The 16,172-nt window shown below is 42.4% G+C and overlaps 1 protein-coding gene across 4 annotated transcripts in view; it reads right to left on the bottom strand.

Moving 5' to 3' along the window:
- The window catches only part of ppp1r12a (protein phosphatase 1, regulatory subunit 12A), an 82,041-nt gene that overhangs the window by 17,750 nt on the left and 48,119 nt on the right, over positions 1 to 16,172 (bottom strand). For 3 of the 4 annotated variants that reach the window (XM_056276065.1, XM_056276066.1, XM_056276064.1), the window contains exons 4-13: positions 8,829 to 8,988; positions 7,988 to 8,132; positions 7,795 to 7,869; positions 7,423 to 7,514; positions 7,075 to 7,232; positions 6,726 to 6,847; positions 1,865 to 2,089; positions 1,404 to 1,495; positions 940 to 1,050; positions 204 to 356 (exon numbers count right to left, since the gene is read on the bottom strand). In XM_056276065.1, the coding sequence (XP_056132040.1) occupies positions 204 to 356; positions 940 to 1,050; positions 1,404 to 1,495; positions 1,865 to 2,089; positions 6,726 to 6,847; positions 7,075 to 7,232; positions 7,423 to 7,514; positions 7,795 to 7,869; positions 7,988 to 8,132; positions 8,829 to 8,988 (1,333 nt within the window). The remainder of the gene's footprint in view (positions 1 to 203; positions 357 to 939; positions 1,051 to 1,403; positions 1,496 to 1,864; positions 2,090 to 6,725; positions 6,848 to 7,074; positions 7,233 to 7,422; positions 7,515 to 7,794; positions 7,870 to 7,987; positions 8,133 to 8,828; positions 8,989 to 16,172) is intronic. The other variant, XM_056276067.1, reaches the window with a different exon arrangement.

The raw sequence follows: 16,172 nt of genomic DNA, 5'->3' as shown, positions 1-16,172 counted from the left end.
TTAACAGAAACTGTATCTACATAAAGAATAAATCTGATGATCATCGTCAGCGATGGTGACCAAGGGGTCAAATTCTGCTTTAAGAGTTATTTACATGTGGGGATATCATATGAATTTGAAATCATTTCTCATTGTTGGTATTCCAAAGTAACACACAGAGACAGAGAGGGGGAGAGACAGAGAGCCAGGTGAGGCTGGTATACCTGCGATAAATGCTGTAAGACTGGTAGTGGGAGGTGGGTGGTTGCCAGGGTTTAGTGTTACAGGTGTTAGGGTCCAAGCTGGAGGTGGACGAAGACTTGGCTGGCACGTCCCGCGTGCTGCCGCTCCGCCCTAGCGCTAGCGTGTGGGACGTGCTGGCGTATTGGCAGGTAACGGGGGAAGTGGCCAGGTGGGCGAGAGAGGCAAGTTAGCAGAGGGCGCGCACACACAAATAAAACACCACAAACACACACACACGTATATAAGACCAAAAGCTCTCACAAAATATGTCCATGTCTAGGTTTTGTGCCGTTATCAAATATGGGAAATTGCGGCTCTCTACCCATCAAAGCAGCTGCTACAGCTAAAGTAATGAAACTACTGGCACAGCAACCTGACAGGACTGGTAAAGTCATGCAACGGACTCTGTGGTAGTGACAGAGGCGCATCTGGCTGATTTGCATGGCTTTCTCAGTAGCTGCTTTTTGCGCACAGAAGCATGTACAGGCATGTCTATTGACATATAAAGTAGCATGAACAGTAGGGAAACTAAAACAGCTGCCAATGCTATCTACATAGTGCTGTTAGTTAAGAGTTATCGTAACCCATGAAGCTAGAACATTATCCTCATGGTGGATACACTCATCAGATCTACAGGGATGGAGATGGAATGGTCAGATAATGAGGGGTTGGGGGACAGAGGCTTTGGAAGCACTTTGTATCACAGCTGGGGCTAACCTGCGCTGGTAGCTGGGGGTTCGGTTGGTGGAGGCACTGCCTTCGTTGTTCTTCAAGTCGTCATCCCAGCGTCGCCGGGAGCCACTATGTGCCAGACTAGCAGCCAAGTCCCTGGAGAACCAACCAAAAGCTACAATAGCACTCTGGGGCCTCCACAAACACAGATGCTGACACACTGACAGATGTGCATTTTGACTTCACTCGCCACACGTCACCATTAAGAAACTTCTTGGTTTTGGTCGTACATCTACCAACTCTATTGCTAGCCAGTATCTAACATTATTAACACTTAATACAAACCACTGTTTCGTTCAAAGACTCAGCAAAGCAGCTGCAAAAAGCCACACACCATGCAGAGCACTGAGCCCTTTAGCCTGCAACACACAGTGGTGAGCAGCAGGAGGCGCTCCTGCCATTGCATGTTTATACCGAACCCCTGCCACTCACTGGGCCTCAGGTGTTACCTGTTCTCCTTCTCGTCAATGTCTGATGTACTGGCCAGTCTCCTGGGGATGGTAGGGGCCACATAGGCAAGACGGGTTCCTTTGTCCTTTTCCTGTGTGTGGAGAAGGAAATGGAAGCAACTGTGCTGTTAGTGACAAGTGCTGTGAGCACGAGCTCTCAGATTTATACATACCCAAAGCCCTTCTATGACCGCCTCCACCTATCTTGTCAGCCTATAAGCAAATGATTGCTTCTTTTCAAATTGATGCATATGATACCCAGCTGTTAAGCAAACACTTGAAAGAGAAACAGAGCTCATGTGGCTGGCCAAGGATAGACAGAGGTCAAGTTTTAAAACTTGAGTCTAAAAGAATAACTTATGGGGGATACTGTGGGCCACCTGCTCCAATAGGGAGGAGTAAATTGATGTGGAGAAGGACCACGTAACAGAAAGCGGTTAACGGCATGTTACATTGCCAACCTTGTCTTTGTCTTTGTTGTCCAAAGAGGACGAGAGGCGGGGGCTGGAGGCTGAGCGCATCACTCCTGCCATGTCCTTATCCTTCTGAGCCTCCTTGGTGGCTGTGATTTCCGCCAGCGCTCCGTAGCTGCCCGTCTTTCTGAGACCTAGGCGCCATGACGCCGGAGACTCGTCCTTCCTCTCCTCCTCCACTTTGGCTGAGACCTTTGCGGTAGGCTGGGTGACCTGGGGAGGGGAAGAATGGGTGGAGGGTTAAGTTTGTCTGATTACGAATCTCTTACAAGTGATAAAAGCAATTACATGAGGTTTAAGACAGCAGGCTGTGGTTAGGTTGGCTAGGTGAGTAACATATTGGTTAATCAGGTTAAAAACAGCAAAGGGGGCTGGTGTTGACTCATCAGTAATGAGCCGGGATAACCTTGAACAAATTTTCTGATTTAAATGAGGAGCAGAGGAGGAAGCACTTTGAGGTGGGATAAAACAATGTTGGGAATGATGCAGCATACTTAACACAGCACTTGTCCAGCAGAAACATAAAATACACCTTAAAGCTGACTGAGTCCAGCACTGAGCTTTGATTTTTGGAACGTACTGTTCTCGGGTCACATTGGTGAAGGGGCCCCTGGTGAATTGTCAACACAGACGAGATACCCTTCTTAACGCATGGATGCTTCAGAGTCCGCTCATCCCTGTAGTATTTATATGCCTGAGTTCGGGCTCCAAACTAGTTTTTGGTGTTTCAGTTTGTGGAAACAACAGGACAGATGGATGAAACGTGACTAGAAAAAGCACAGAAGCCAACACATGGTGCAGTTGTTGATACATGCGACAAAAACAACATGTTGGGTCAGTGAGTGAGTGGGAGATTAAGGGACAGGGGGGTTTCAGTTAGCATCCTCTGGAATGGGCCAAGGTGGTAAAAGGTTTCAACTCTTTTGTCAGTGCACAGGTGCATGAGGTAGGACGAGAGAACAACTTTGGTGCACACCAATGCCTCACCATGAGTTTTTTGGGCACAAGAGAAATGCCAGTTTTGCGCAAGCCTTGACGCCACAATGCAGGACAGCCTGGCTCCGCCACAGGCATGAGGGGGGTAATAAAATCAGACTAAAGCCAACCATGTCAAGAGCCCAGGATGAGAAAAGGATAGAGAGAAGGGGGCAGGGAGAAGGATAGAGAGAAAAGGCTAGAATAAGACATAAGAAGCAGCAGCAACAGAAACACACTTCATGGCAAGGACATAAAGACAGAGAGCTTTTACAGGCCTGGTCACACCACACAATGTTTACTGCCACACCACTGAAACTATCCTTATTGTTCTCAGCTGGCATAAGTGACTGCTCTGTTATGTTTACAAGTGAGCCATTGAGAGGTCAATGGATACTTGCTAGAGTAAAACGGGACATTGTTAATGTTTTGCACACTCTTGTTAGACAGAGAACATTGTGCCGTGTGAGCGCTGGACTTAAGTGGACAATAAGAACAAGAAGATCATTGTAGGAAGAAAAGTTATAGACTTTTGGAAAATGAGCTTTCGAAAAATGTGGCCTTGAGTTGAAAAGTGCACTAAAAGCACAACAATTAAGAGTTCAGTACATATGTTCTTATCCAGAAGAGCCGTGTGTTTCGCTACCACCAGGCTGTGTCAAGTATCACCGATTTAATGAAATCATCAAGTTTTATTGCATTGCCAGATCACAGAAAGTTGAAGCAGTTCATCTGGACACAACGTTTATTGGGAGAAATGTTTCATCACTCATCTGAGTGACTTCATCAGTCTCAACTGACTGCAGGTATCCCCAGCCTGGGGACACCTCACCCAATAAACATTGGGTCCAGATGAACTGATTCAGCTTTCTGTGATTTCCTTACCTGAATTATTGAGCATGCATCAGTGCATCACCAGAAGTTTTCCCTTTGGAATTCAGGTTACCTTTTTATCCATTTCATTGGATATTCTAACCATTACTTATGCAAACACGCCAAAATGGCTAGCCAGAAGTTGATGATCTATGATCACTGTTTCAGACAGCAGAAAGATGCATACTCAGAAAATAGCCATGCAAATATAGCTTGACCTGTGTGCCATTATTTTTCCAGCAGAGGGCAGCAATCACAAAGTAAAAATTACACCAGTCTTCATTATGTTTGCTTAAAAACCAACATGAACTGCTTTTCTATATACACTGCAGCCTCCTGATGACCCAACTCAACCAAACAGCTTGATAGTAAGCTGTTAACATCATCTAGTATTTTGCTACTTACTTCCCCCGTGCAGCCTACTGCCATGTATGTTGAAAGCCAGAGAGAAGCAATCGCTCCCTTTTATGGCCGTTGGTGACTTTAATAAGCTTTCTGGATTCTATTAAAACCAACGCTGAGAGCCAATGCCCACTAATCTCTACTCTTTGCCTGATGACCTGGTGTATCAACCACACCTCATTTATCTGGATCTTCAGCCGGCGATGAAATTACGTTCATGTTCAAGGTGTGGGATACTCTCAACAGATGTTGAATTTTATTGATTTCTGTTAACATTACGGCATCCACAAATGTCACTGGTACAGAGCTCCATGCTCCTCATATGCAGGGTCCAAAATTAACACTTGCCAGTCACCCGATGTGGGTAAATAAGTCCATCCATCCATCCATTACCCGAAACCACTTATCCTGCTCTCAGGGTTGCTGGAGCCTATCCCAGCAGTCATTGGGCGGCAGGCGGAGAGACACCCTCGACAGGCAGCCGGGCCATCACCGGGACGACACACACACACATCTAGGGACAATTTAGTACAGCCGATTCACCTGACCTACATGTCTTTGGACTGTGGGAGGAAACCGGAGCACCCAGAGGAAACGCACACAGATACGGGGAGAACATGCAAACTCCACACTGAGGATGACCCGGGACGACCCCCAAGGTTGAAACTCCGGGGCTCGAACCAAGCACCTTCTTGCTGTGAGGCAACCGCACTAACCACTGCACCACCATGCCTAAACTTAAATTAAATCTTAAATTAGTCTTTGGGGAGTAAATTATAGAAACCATCCACCATTCTGGCCGGTAAAAATAAATGAATTTCCTATACGCGCTGGAGAAAGGAGGAAGTTGCTGGTTGGCTGTCACTCCCATGCTGCGTGTGTCGAGCATAGTATGTAATTGCGTCAGTCATCAAACTGCGTGATTTTTTTGTTATAGTATTTCAGGTACTTGTCATCTGGGCAGCTGAAACAAACCCAGTTATGTGGAGATTAGTGGGAGACATGTAGGAGAAAACTCGCTTTGAGAGCGAACTGTCTGAAGAAGACTAAACATGCTACTACAGAATAAACAAACATTAAAATGAACTATGACTCTGAACTTATTGGTTACTTTTACTTGTTATCGTTAATTCCTCTATAATTGTTATATTCACAAACTCTGCCAAATCTGGCAACAATCCATTTAGCCGTTACCGTATTCCAAAAATGAAGCGGTCTTTAGCCAATTATCTTAAAAAGCAAAATGAGAAGCAAGAGGAGGAGGGAGAGCCAACGAAAGGTTCCAACTCAGACACCGATGATGATGATCAAAGTGCAGGCAGGGAGAGACCGACTGAGCCAGTGAAGAAGAAAAAGTACTACTTTCAACCACAATGGCTAACGCAGTACAAGGGGAAAGCTGCTGCGTGTATATTGTAGGCACTGTGGTCTGTCCATTGCAGGCAACTCTAAACTTGTTACCGGGTCAACACAGTTTGAGCTTGAAACTTTGAAGTTGTACAATGACAGTAAGGAACACAAAACCTGTAGGGACCGATGCATGACCCGAAACACTGAGCCACTCCCGACTACTTTTCAGCAGTTAGATGAGCGTAATCGCTCAACAAGGAGAATGAAATGGTCATGAAGTTCAACTCTCCCAATAACATAGCCAAAGAGGAAATCCCATTCAAAGTATTCAAATCTTAATAATTCAAACTTAATATTCAGATTAAAATATTTTGCAAATATCAAGTCCCGAGTCACTGTCAATCTTTACATCGGTGCAAAACTAGGGTATGCAAATTAAGACAACCATTCATCAGCATGCAATGTCATCGATTGACAGGCGAGGTGGGGGAGGTCACCTGGTTGGTAGGGCTGGCTGGTGATGACCATGCTATGCATTAAAAAAAAAAAAAGGAAAAAAAAGTGCGACCAAATCATGTGCTGGTGCAACCAACTGAGAAAGTTGGTAGCACCAGTGTTACCAGTGGAAAAGTTAGTCTGGAGCCCTGATAAACAATCCTTCTTACACTTAAAGGTGAATACCACTGAATTTATCAATTCAAATGTGTTACACTTTTAGTGTTGATACAGTTAATTAATATTTATGCATACAGTTAGTGTTACTACTATTATTACTGCACACTACTATAATATTAATTGAGAATCACATATGAGACCAAGATGGCATGCTAAGTAGTAATAATAGCAAATTGCAATAGTAAAAAAATAATTTTTTTTGGCTGGTATATATATATATATATATATATATAAAAAAAAAATCTGTCTGGCAAGTGAATTTTTTCATTTACCAGCCACCTTGACAGGTAAGCCAAAAAGTTAATTTTGGACCCTGCTCATATGATGGTATGTGCAGTTTCTTCTTAGACTGGAGAGAGGGCAGCATAGTGACAGTTACGTCAGTTACTATGTTATACCATTTCATTCCACCCCCAGGTCCACAACAGCATCATCCCTGATACTGCTGGTGCCTTTGAGTGAAAATTTAAATAGCAGGTTTGTTACATACAGTGGATCATGTTCATAGAGGTCCTCTAGCAACATGGGTGGTTGTGAGAGGGATGTGAATCAGTGGAAGGCCTGAGGGCCCTACCTTCTTGACAGGCGAGGTGGGGGAGGTCACCTGGTTGGTAGGGCTGGCTGGTGATGACACCGTAATGCTGGCCGAGGTGGGCGTTGTGCTGTTGCTCACTGGAGCTGCAGGCTTGCTCTTGTCTGGAAGGAGAAAGAGCAGGTATAAAAGTCTGGTAAAGATCACAATTAGTGATCAGTAAAGTAAAAAAAATGCACAGGGCTACAGAGAGGTTTTAAATGAATGTCATCCCAATGAAATGATCTGAGCAGAATGCCCCCAGAGTTGGCTTATTAGAGACTCTCTGCAGCCAGTTTTGAAAAGAAAAACCTTTGTGGGTTTCAGACTAATGCGTACAAGCATACCATACCTGCTTCAGTTTCTGACTCGGAATCTTCTTCCTCCTCTTCCTCACTTGAGCAGCTTGACTCATCCTTCTTCCCCTCCTCTTCTTCATCCACCTTTTCTGGTTCCAAGGTCTCGATGCGTGGGGCAGTCTTCTCTGGCTCCAGGAGTAGTGTCTCTTTGCTGGAATACATAAAAATGAATGAAACCTAGCATTAGTTTATAGTACAGGACAGTTAAATACCATAAGTTACAAAAGGTGAAACATATATGTTTATCATGTCAACTCTATATGAATGTAAGAAACTCATTTGATTGACACTTCACCTCATTTGTAAGTGAATGAAATGTCTCATATCTGGACACAGTTTACCTCTTGAGTGGTTTCAATGATTGGTTGTTGTCCCCTGTGGTTGTCGTTTCTATCAAGGGAGACTTCTTAACATCCTTCTTCTCGCTCATTAACTGGATCAAGAAGAGCATCAGTAATGATTAACAGGACCAAAAGAAAAAAATTAAAGGGACTTCCATCTACCACAGTAGAATAAAATTGAAGAGAAAAATGATCACATCTTTTTTGTGCACTCTCAAATAAAGCCTTCCACAAAATTTCCACAATATTGAAACTGAAGATCTATTTGAATAAGGTTTAATTCGATCTTGCATTAAGATGGATTCACCAGCTCTCTTGTGCCGAAGTATAAGCCCCAACACAATCAGCAACTGGTATGTGAAAGAGACTTACCAGATTTTGTTTCTTTTGTAGCTCTTCTAAGTAGCCAAGAACATCTTCATCTGCTACATCAAAAGCTGTCTGACCCTGGAGGGTGAGGAGCATGGTATTCTTAGAAACACCAATATGAAAGTGGATTATACAGCACTGACTAAACAGAATGGGGGAAAAAAAGACCTGGTAGGTCCGCGGACCTGACACTCACCACTTTATTGATGAGGTCCATGTCGCATAGATTCTCCACTAGGATCCTGCAGGCTTCCTCTTTGCCCCAGTGTGCAGCTGCATGGAGCGGAGTCCAGCCATCATAGTCCTTAATATTTACATCATACCCTGCTTGGATCAAGAGCCTGCACAATACAGGGGAGAGGAGGGAACAAAAATAGAGTTCATTTGAACTCGCAAATCTAGCATTCTTGGATTTGGCTCTGTAAACTAATCTTATCGGTTGCTGCCAGGATCCAGGCTTTTTAGAAGTGCGTCAGCATTTGTAGACCTCGTTCAAAATGCGATGCTAGCCGAGCCCACCCCGAAACCACGAACACAAAATTTGAAAAGCTTAGTCATTCCTCAGCAAAAGCAGAATGAGGTCAAGGGCTTGGTATCTCACTGACAATAAATCCGGTGGTGTGACGGGAAAAACATTTGGATCCGTGTCTCCAAGTATTGTAGTTGTGGATGACATTAGAGATCTTAGTGCTAACTACGGCAGCGGAGAGCATTGGCTAGCTTCCCAGAGCAGATGGACAGGGTTCTGCAGTACCTCTATGGAAGCAGTGTGGCTACATTAACAGCCCAAAGGAACAATGTACATGACAGAACAAAGACCAAGAAGAGATTAGAGATTAGCAAAAAAAGAAAAAACAATGGTATGCCTCATCTTTATATGGCTATAAACAGTACCCATACACTTTAACATGTGGGAAAGGCCTGTTTTTATAGTAAACATGGTGATGGATTAGTGAACTCAATGAAATGAACATTGATGGCACTCACAGTTCACTTCCTATGAATAACAATAATAATTTTTAAAAAATCCCACTTACTTTAAAACCTCAACATATCCCTTTGCAGCAGCAACGTGGAGTGCCGTTCCTCCCGACTTGGCATGTCGAACATCCTGGATTTGGCCACTGTTGAGCCACTGTCGGGCATCCCGCAGCATGATGCGTTCCTCCTCCTTCCGGGCTGCCTCGATGTCCACTCCTGGTGAGGCAGGACAGAGAAGGAGAGCCCGTCAGTCTGGCCTATGTGAGGATTACCAGCCAGGGGGGAGGCTGTAGGCTTTAACACCTAAGTCTGGCTGCATTTGTGCAAGGCAAAGGTGTAACTACGCAATGACCTTACGTGTTTTACGTCAAGACTTGGGGAAATTAATGGGGCATTATAGTTTGTGAAATCAAGTAGTCGAGTAAATACAATAAGTGGCATGCATGCAGGAAAAAGTTTAATTTGTAGCTAGTGACAATGGATTCAATTCAAAAAGGGACAGTAAAGTTTTCTCAGCAAAATTAACTGGCATATTACACAACCAAGGTTCAAATCCATCCACGATTTTGGGAGGCATCAATCATGATATTGATTAGCAGTCAATAAATAAAGATCCACTAAGCCCTGCACTTTTACTAAGCCAGGGAATGAGTTTAGCCATTACGTTAAGGGCACTAAACAGAAAGGGGCAAAATAATGTTTTCTACATCAACACTAGGGGGTGTAGCTAAACGCCTTGCCTGCATTATTGTGTTTCTTTATGCCAATATTCTGACAATGTTACAATGAAGCTCTTGTGGGGAAACCACACAGGCCATACAGCTGGTTAAGTGGGTCAGTATGTCTAATCTATATGCTGCATGCGGGGCAGCTGTGAGAACAGGCCTGTATTGTCTTGTTGACACCTGGCTGGAATTCACACAGGCTGAAATGGTGAGCGTACTGTCGCACGAGTGTCTGACTAGTCAGCTGAGAGGTGATTGTGCAGAACTGGATAAACAACGATCCAAGTGCTCTGGGGTAGAGCCAACACTCAGGCTGATCCTATAGGTTTTCCCTTTATTCCCAAAAACACATCATCACTCATTCCCTGACACCTTTCAGAGCTTAAGTGTGCCTCAAGCTGTAAAAAAAAAAAAAAAAAAAAAAGGAAACTGAGCCGATGATGAGAGGGCCAATGACAGCCAAGCAGGCTGTCATTGGCCCTCTCATCATCGGCTCAGTTTGTAGCTGCAGTTTGTATCCAAGACCAAAATGATTAAAGGTCCCTTCAACAGAGTGATGGCTAACATGAACGTATGAACTCAATCAGTTACTGAGAGTCCTCTGTTGACCTCATATATGCTCCAGGTATAAAAAGGGGGGCTAAGTGGGGTGAACCATAACAACACTAGGTCAAAACCTAGCACATAGCTGGACTGTGTTGGCAATGTTTGAAACTGTGGCCAGTTTGTTACAGGGGGTAGTCACTGGTAGTGTCTATAATGTGAATTCCTGGATATTAAATGTTCACCGATAATTTTCTGTAGTGGTCCCAGTAATATTTGCTGTTAAAGTGTAATGAAGTAGCATATCACATGACGTGGTTAACCTGGTTTGAGTTCAAAAAAAAAAAGAAGAAAAAAAAAGAAGTTATAAATGCAGTTGCAAGAAAAATACTTTCCACTCATATCTTGGTATGTGTGATTTGAAAGAGAACTTCATTTCAGGAACCAGGAACATTTATTTGTCATTTCATTCCATGCACGTGAAACGAAATGAAATATCGTCTCCCCCAGCCCACAGCAGTGCAACACAAAGACAAAAACACATCCAAACTACAAGAACACATATATCCAAACTACAAAAAACAACTACGAAAACACATATATCCAATATAAAAAAGAAAAAAACAAATTTCACTGTCCAAGAGGGCGAACGCCAGGATGACTGTCGGACTGCATGGGCTAGCAGTTCGCTTAGCCTGCCCCGCTTCTGCGTCCTGTCAGACCACCCTCGGTCTGACAGGAAGAATTAATTTGATTGTAATTATAAACTACTCTAATTATCTATTAACTCCCCCTCCTCTCATCTTTTTCTATCTTCGGATGTCTTGTTTTTCTAAGACTGCCTCTGTATTGACAGAGGAATTCACAAAGAATTAATTGTGGCCGCTGATAGCGCCATGAAGTGTGCATCATTTGCAACCGCTATCTGCCCCATCGCAATATCTGATTCACAAAAGATATTGTGCTAAATGACATTACAGCGCCAACACACCCATAAATCCCTTACCAAAACCACCCACAACTTATGCCTTACTATTGATAACTCCCCCCTCTCCCCCTTCCCCACACATCCACAACCTTGGCATCATTTGACAGCGGCCTCTCCTTTGAACACCACGTCAATCAAATCAGCAGAACTGCCCTTTTCCACCTACAAAACATAGTTCATCTCAGCCCATCATCCTCCTTCTGTGCTGCTGAAACCTTGAGCCATGCCTTCATCACATCCAGGATTGATTACTGCAACAGCATTCTCTACAGCTCATCATCCGAAGTCCTAAACAAACTCTAGTACATCCAGAACTCTGCTGCTCACCAACTCCCACCCCCGTGACCATGTCACCTCTGTTCTCCAGAACTCTACTGGCTCCCTCTCCCACAACGGATCCAATTCAAAGTCCTTCTCCTCACCCACAAAGCCCTCCATAACCAGGCCCCCTCCTACCTTACTGACCTGCTCCACTATCATACTCCTTCCTGCAGCCTTCGCTCCTCTGATGTCAACTTCCTGTCTCCTCCACACAGAACCAAGCACTTGACCTGGGGCGACAGCCTTCTCCATTGCTGCCTCCTCCCTCTGGAACCCCCCCCCCCCCAACACATCAGAGAATGCATCGATCTGTCCACATTCAAATCACGAATCAAAACTTGGCTATTCAGAACTGCCTTTAATGTGTGATTAATGCTGTGGTTTTTTTTGTTTTTTTTTTGCTTTTGGTGTTTTTATGTTTAATTTTACATATGTAAAGCATGTGAGTACTTTGAAAAGCAGTGTATAAATAGAATTATTATTATTGTGGCGGACACTAGCACATTATCATTATTTAATACTAGTTTTGCAGCTGAGTGCAATTTGCCCTTGCTTAATGTCTGATGGCAATTATCCATGTAGGAAACTATAAATGGCAGCTTTGTGCCAAGAACACAGTTGGCAGGCTCAATGTCATCCTTGATGTCATCAAGTAAAGCAAGAACTGTTTGACTGGCAACCTGTAACCTGTGAACGATTTCGGTCTCAGTTAAATTTAAAAGTGATATAGCACTGGACAGGACCAAAATGAACTTTTTGGCTTACCTTCCAAGGTGGCTAGTGTGTGTATATATATACATATATATATATATATATATATATATATATATACATATATATATATACACACTACCGTTCAAAAGTTTGGGATCACCCAAACAATTTTGTGTTTTCCATGAAAAGTCACACTTATTCACCACCATATGTTGTGAAATGAATAGAAAATAGAGTCAAGACATTGACAAGGTTAGAAATAATGATTTGTATTTGAAATAAGATTTTTTTTACATCAAACTTTGCTTTCGTCAAAGAATCCTCCATTTGCAGCAATTACAGCATTGCAGACCTTTGGCATTCTAGCTGTTAATTTGTTGAGGTAATCTGGAGAAATTGCACCCCACGCTTCCAGAAGCAGCTCCCACAAGTTGGATTGGTTGGATGGGCACTTCTTGCGTACCATACGGTCAAGCTGCTCCCACAACAGCTCAATGGGGTTCAGATCTGGTGACTGCGCTGGCCACTCCATTACCGATAGAATACCAGCTGCCTGCTTCTGCTATAAATAGTTCTTGCACAATTTGGAGGTGTGTTTAGGGTCATTGTCCTGTTGTAGGATGAAATTGGCTCCAATCAAGCGCTGTCCACTGGGTATGGCATGGCGTTGCAAAATGGAGTGATAGCCTTCCTTATTCAGCATCCCTTTTACCCTGTACAAATCTCCCACCTTACCAGCACCAAAGCAACCCCAGACCATCACATTACCTCCACCATGCTTAACAGATGGCATCAGGCATTCTTCCAGCATCTTTTCATTTGTTCTGCGTCTCACAAACGTTCTTCTTTGTGATCCAAACACCTCAAACTTGGATTCATCCGTCCACAACACTTTTTTCCAGTCTTCCTCTGTCCAATGTCTGTGTTCTTTTGCCCATTTTAATCTTTTTCTTTTATTGGTCAGTCTCAGATATGGCTTTTTCTTTGCCACTCTGCCCTGAAGCCCAGAATCCCGCAGCCGCCTCTTCACTGTAGATGTTGACACTGGTGTTTTGCGGGTACTATTTAATGAAGATGCCAGTTGGGGACCTGTGAGGCGTCTGTTTCTCAAACTAGAGACTCTAATGTACTTATCTTCTTGCTCAGTTGTGCAACGCGGCCTCCCACTTCTTTTTCTACTCTGGTTAGAGCCTGTTTGTGCTGTCCTCTGAAGGGAGTAGTACACACCGGTGTAGGAAATCTTCAATTTCTTAGCAATTTCTCGCATGGAATAGCCTTCATTTCTAAGAACAAGAATAGACTGTCGAGTTTCAGATGAAAGTTCTCTTTTTCTGGCCATTTTGAGCGTTTAATTGACCCCACAAATGTGATGCTCCAGAAACTCAATCTGCTCAAAGGAAGGTCAGTTTTGTAGCTTCTGTAACGAGCTAAACTGTTTTCAGATGTGTGAACATGATTGCACAAGGGTTTTCTAATCATCAATTAGCCTTCTGAGCCAATGAGCAAACACATTGTACCATTAGAACACTGGAGTGATAGTTGCTTGAAATGGGCCTCTATACACCTATGTAGATATTGCACCAAAAACCAGACATTTGCAGCTAGAATAGTCATTTACCACATTAGCAATGTATAGAGTGTATTTCTTTAAAGTTAAGACTAGTTTAAAGTTATCTTCATTGAACAGTACAGTGCTTTTCCTTCAAAAATATGGACATTTCAATGTGATCCCAAACTTTTGAACGGTAGTGTATATATATAAAAATTACTGGCCCAACGGATTTTTTTTTACAAGCCACATAAATAAACAAACAAACAAATATTGCCTTTACTGTTGTAATTTGCTATTATTACTAGTAAGCATGTCATCTTTGTCTTATATGCATTTCTCAATCAATATTATAGTAGTGTGCATCAATAGTAGTAGTAACACCAACTGTATGCAGAAATATTAGTTCAACTGTTTCAACAGTAAAGTGTAACATTTGAATTAATAAATTCAGAGGTATTTGCCTTTAAATACAAGAAGGATCATTTATTAAGAAGACAGACAATATAACAGTTAGAGGCATAACAAAAATAAGCAACGGATATAAGTTCAGGGGCATAGTGAATATTAATATGTGAGACGAGGAGGAGGGAGTGCTTTCATTGGCCATGGCAGCAGTGGTCCCTTTGGCCTGAAGTTCGCCCTTTTCTTTTTCTTTGTTGGGGGCTCCACTCCTGCAATAAACCTCCACATAGCTGGGTTTGTTTCAACTGCTCGGATGACAACAAGTACCTCAAATACTGTAACATAAAATTGCGTGGTTTGATGACTGATGCAATTATGTACTACACACAACACATGCAGCACAGCAGATCTAGCACACTGAGGCGACAGCAAACAGCAAACCGGCAGCTTTCTCCAGCGCGTGTAGGAAATCAATTTTTTTCTACCAGCCAGGGTGGCGGGTGGTCTCCACAATTTACTCGCAAAAGACTAAATTTGCCTGCTTTTGACCACTGGTGAGTTTTAATTTTGGACCCTGATGCAGGAGTACTGAGACAACATTTGCTTGGCAGCGTAGTTACGGGTGCATTTCACCCTTTGCAAGTACTTTGAGAATTACAGTTTCCTTTTGTCTTATCAGTGGAGGCTTAGCGGCTGCACAATCCTTTTGTGAATTTGCCGGTTTGTCAGAGTGATTGTTATTTGCGGTGCTTTAACTGTGCACTCTCCCTCATGAATCTTGGTGCTTGGCCAACAAATTGGCACAATCGTGTCAGACTGATCACTCAGTCACTCCAACTATGATCAGTCAGTCAATCGGTCAGTCAATGACAAACCTTAAAGAGAAGAACAAGAGTAGAGTTTGGCTGGATGGGCAGAGAGGAAGGGGTTACCTTTAACCAGAGTCCTCACAACTACTTGCCAGAATATAGCACAAAAGGACAATGTAAACCTACATCTGCCAGGTAAAGGGAAGCTCAACTCAGCTTGAAATAGAGTTTGAAAACTGAGCTGGTAAGATGCATCTCTTTCATAAACCCACCCAAAAGATAATTTTTTCTTCCCAATAATAACTAAAAGCAGAGACCAAATTAACTCTAGCATACCCGCCAAGGTGGTTGGTGGATGGAAGAAAAAAAAAAACTTACTGGCCAACGAGTTTTTTTTTTAACCAGCCAAACAAATAAACTGCTCTTTACAATTGCAATTTACTATGATTACTATTTAGCATATCATCTTGGTCTCATATGCGATTCTCAATCAATATTAGTGTGAAGTGATAATAGTAGTAACACTAATTGTATGCAGAAATATTAACTCAAATGTTTCAACACTAAAGTGTAACACATTTAAATTAATAAATTCAATGGTATTTGCCTTTAAGTGCAAGAAGGATAATTTACACCAATCAGCCAAAACACTGAAACCACTGATAGGTAAGTGAATAACACTGATTATCTCATTACAATGACACCGGCTTAAGGGTGTGTAGCGCCGCATTATGTAATAACGCCGCATTATGTAATAATGTAATAAATTTTCACATCATTATGTAATAACGCCACATTTCGTAATAACTTGCCGCATTTTGTAATAAAATTCTTGAACGCAATATGTAATAAAGTTTGCCGCATTTTGTAATAAGTTGTTGCATATTGCACCGGTTATTACAAAATGCGGATGTTGCACTTTTTTATGAAGAAAATGTAATAATTTGGTGCATTATGTAATACACCACCAAAATTTATGTCTTGATTTGAAAAAAACATAACGTCAGAACAACATTGATTTTAAGCATTCTAGCATGACTCAACTAAGAATTAATTTTTCTAGTAAGATGTTTCATTAGTCAAAACTTATTCAAATATAACTGTTTATTATAATCATAGAGAATGTGTTTGAATGTTCAGAGACAAAAACTGCACTAAATGCGTGTTACAGACACAAACATTATCAGTGCACTGAAATGTCAGGAGACATACACACATCTGCATTATGTTAAACAAATATTATGTGATTAGAAAGCAGACAAAAGACAGAAACAAATATGGAATAGAAAAAACTTTATTCCAGTTCCATTTGTGTTAATGCAACATGGATGTCCTTTTCTATAGTG

This window comes from Lampris incognitus, chromosome 3, assembly GCF_029633865.1.
Source record: "Lampris incognitus isolate fLamInc1 chromosome 3, fLamInc1.hap2, whole genome shotgun sequence".
In the NCBI taxonomy this organism is placed as follows: domain Eukaryota; kingdom Metazoa; phylum Chordata; class Actinopteri; order Lampriformes; family Lampridae; genus Lampris; species Lampris incognitus.
Note: the sequence above shows the minus strand (reverse complement) of the source record. Positions and strands in the feature narration are given on the sequence as shown.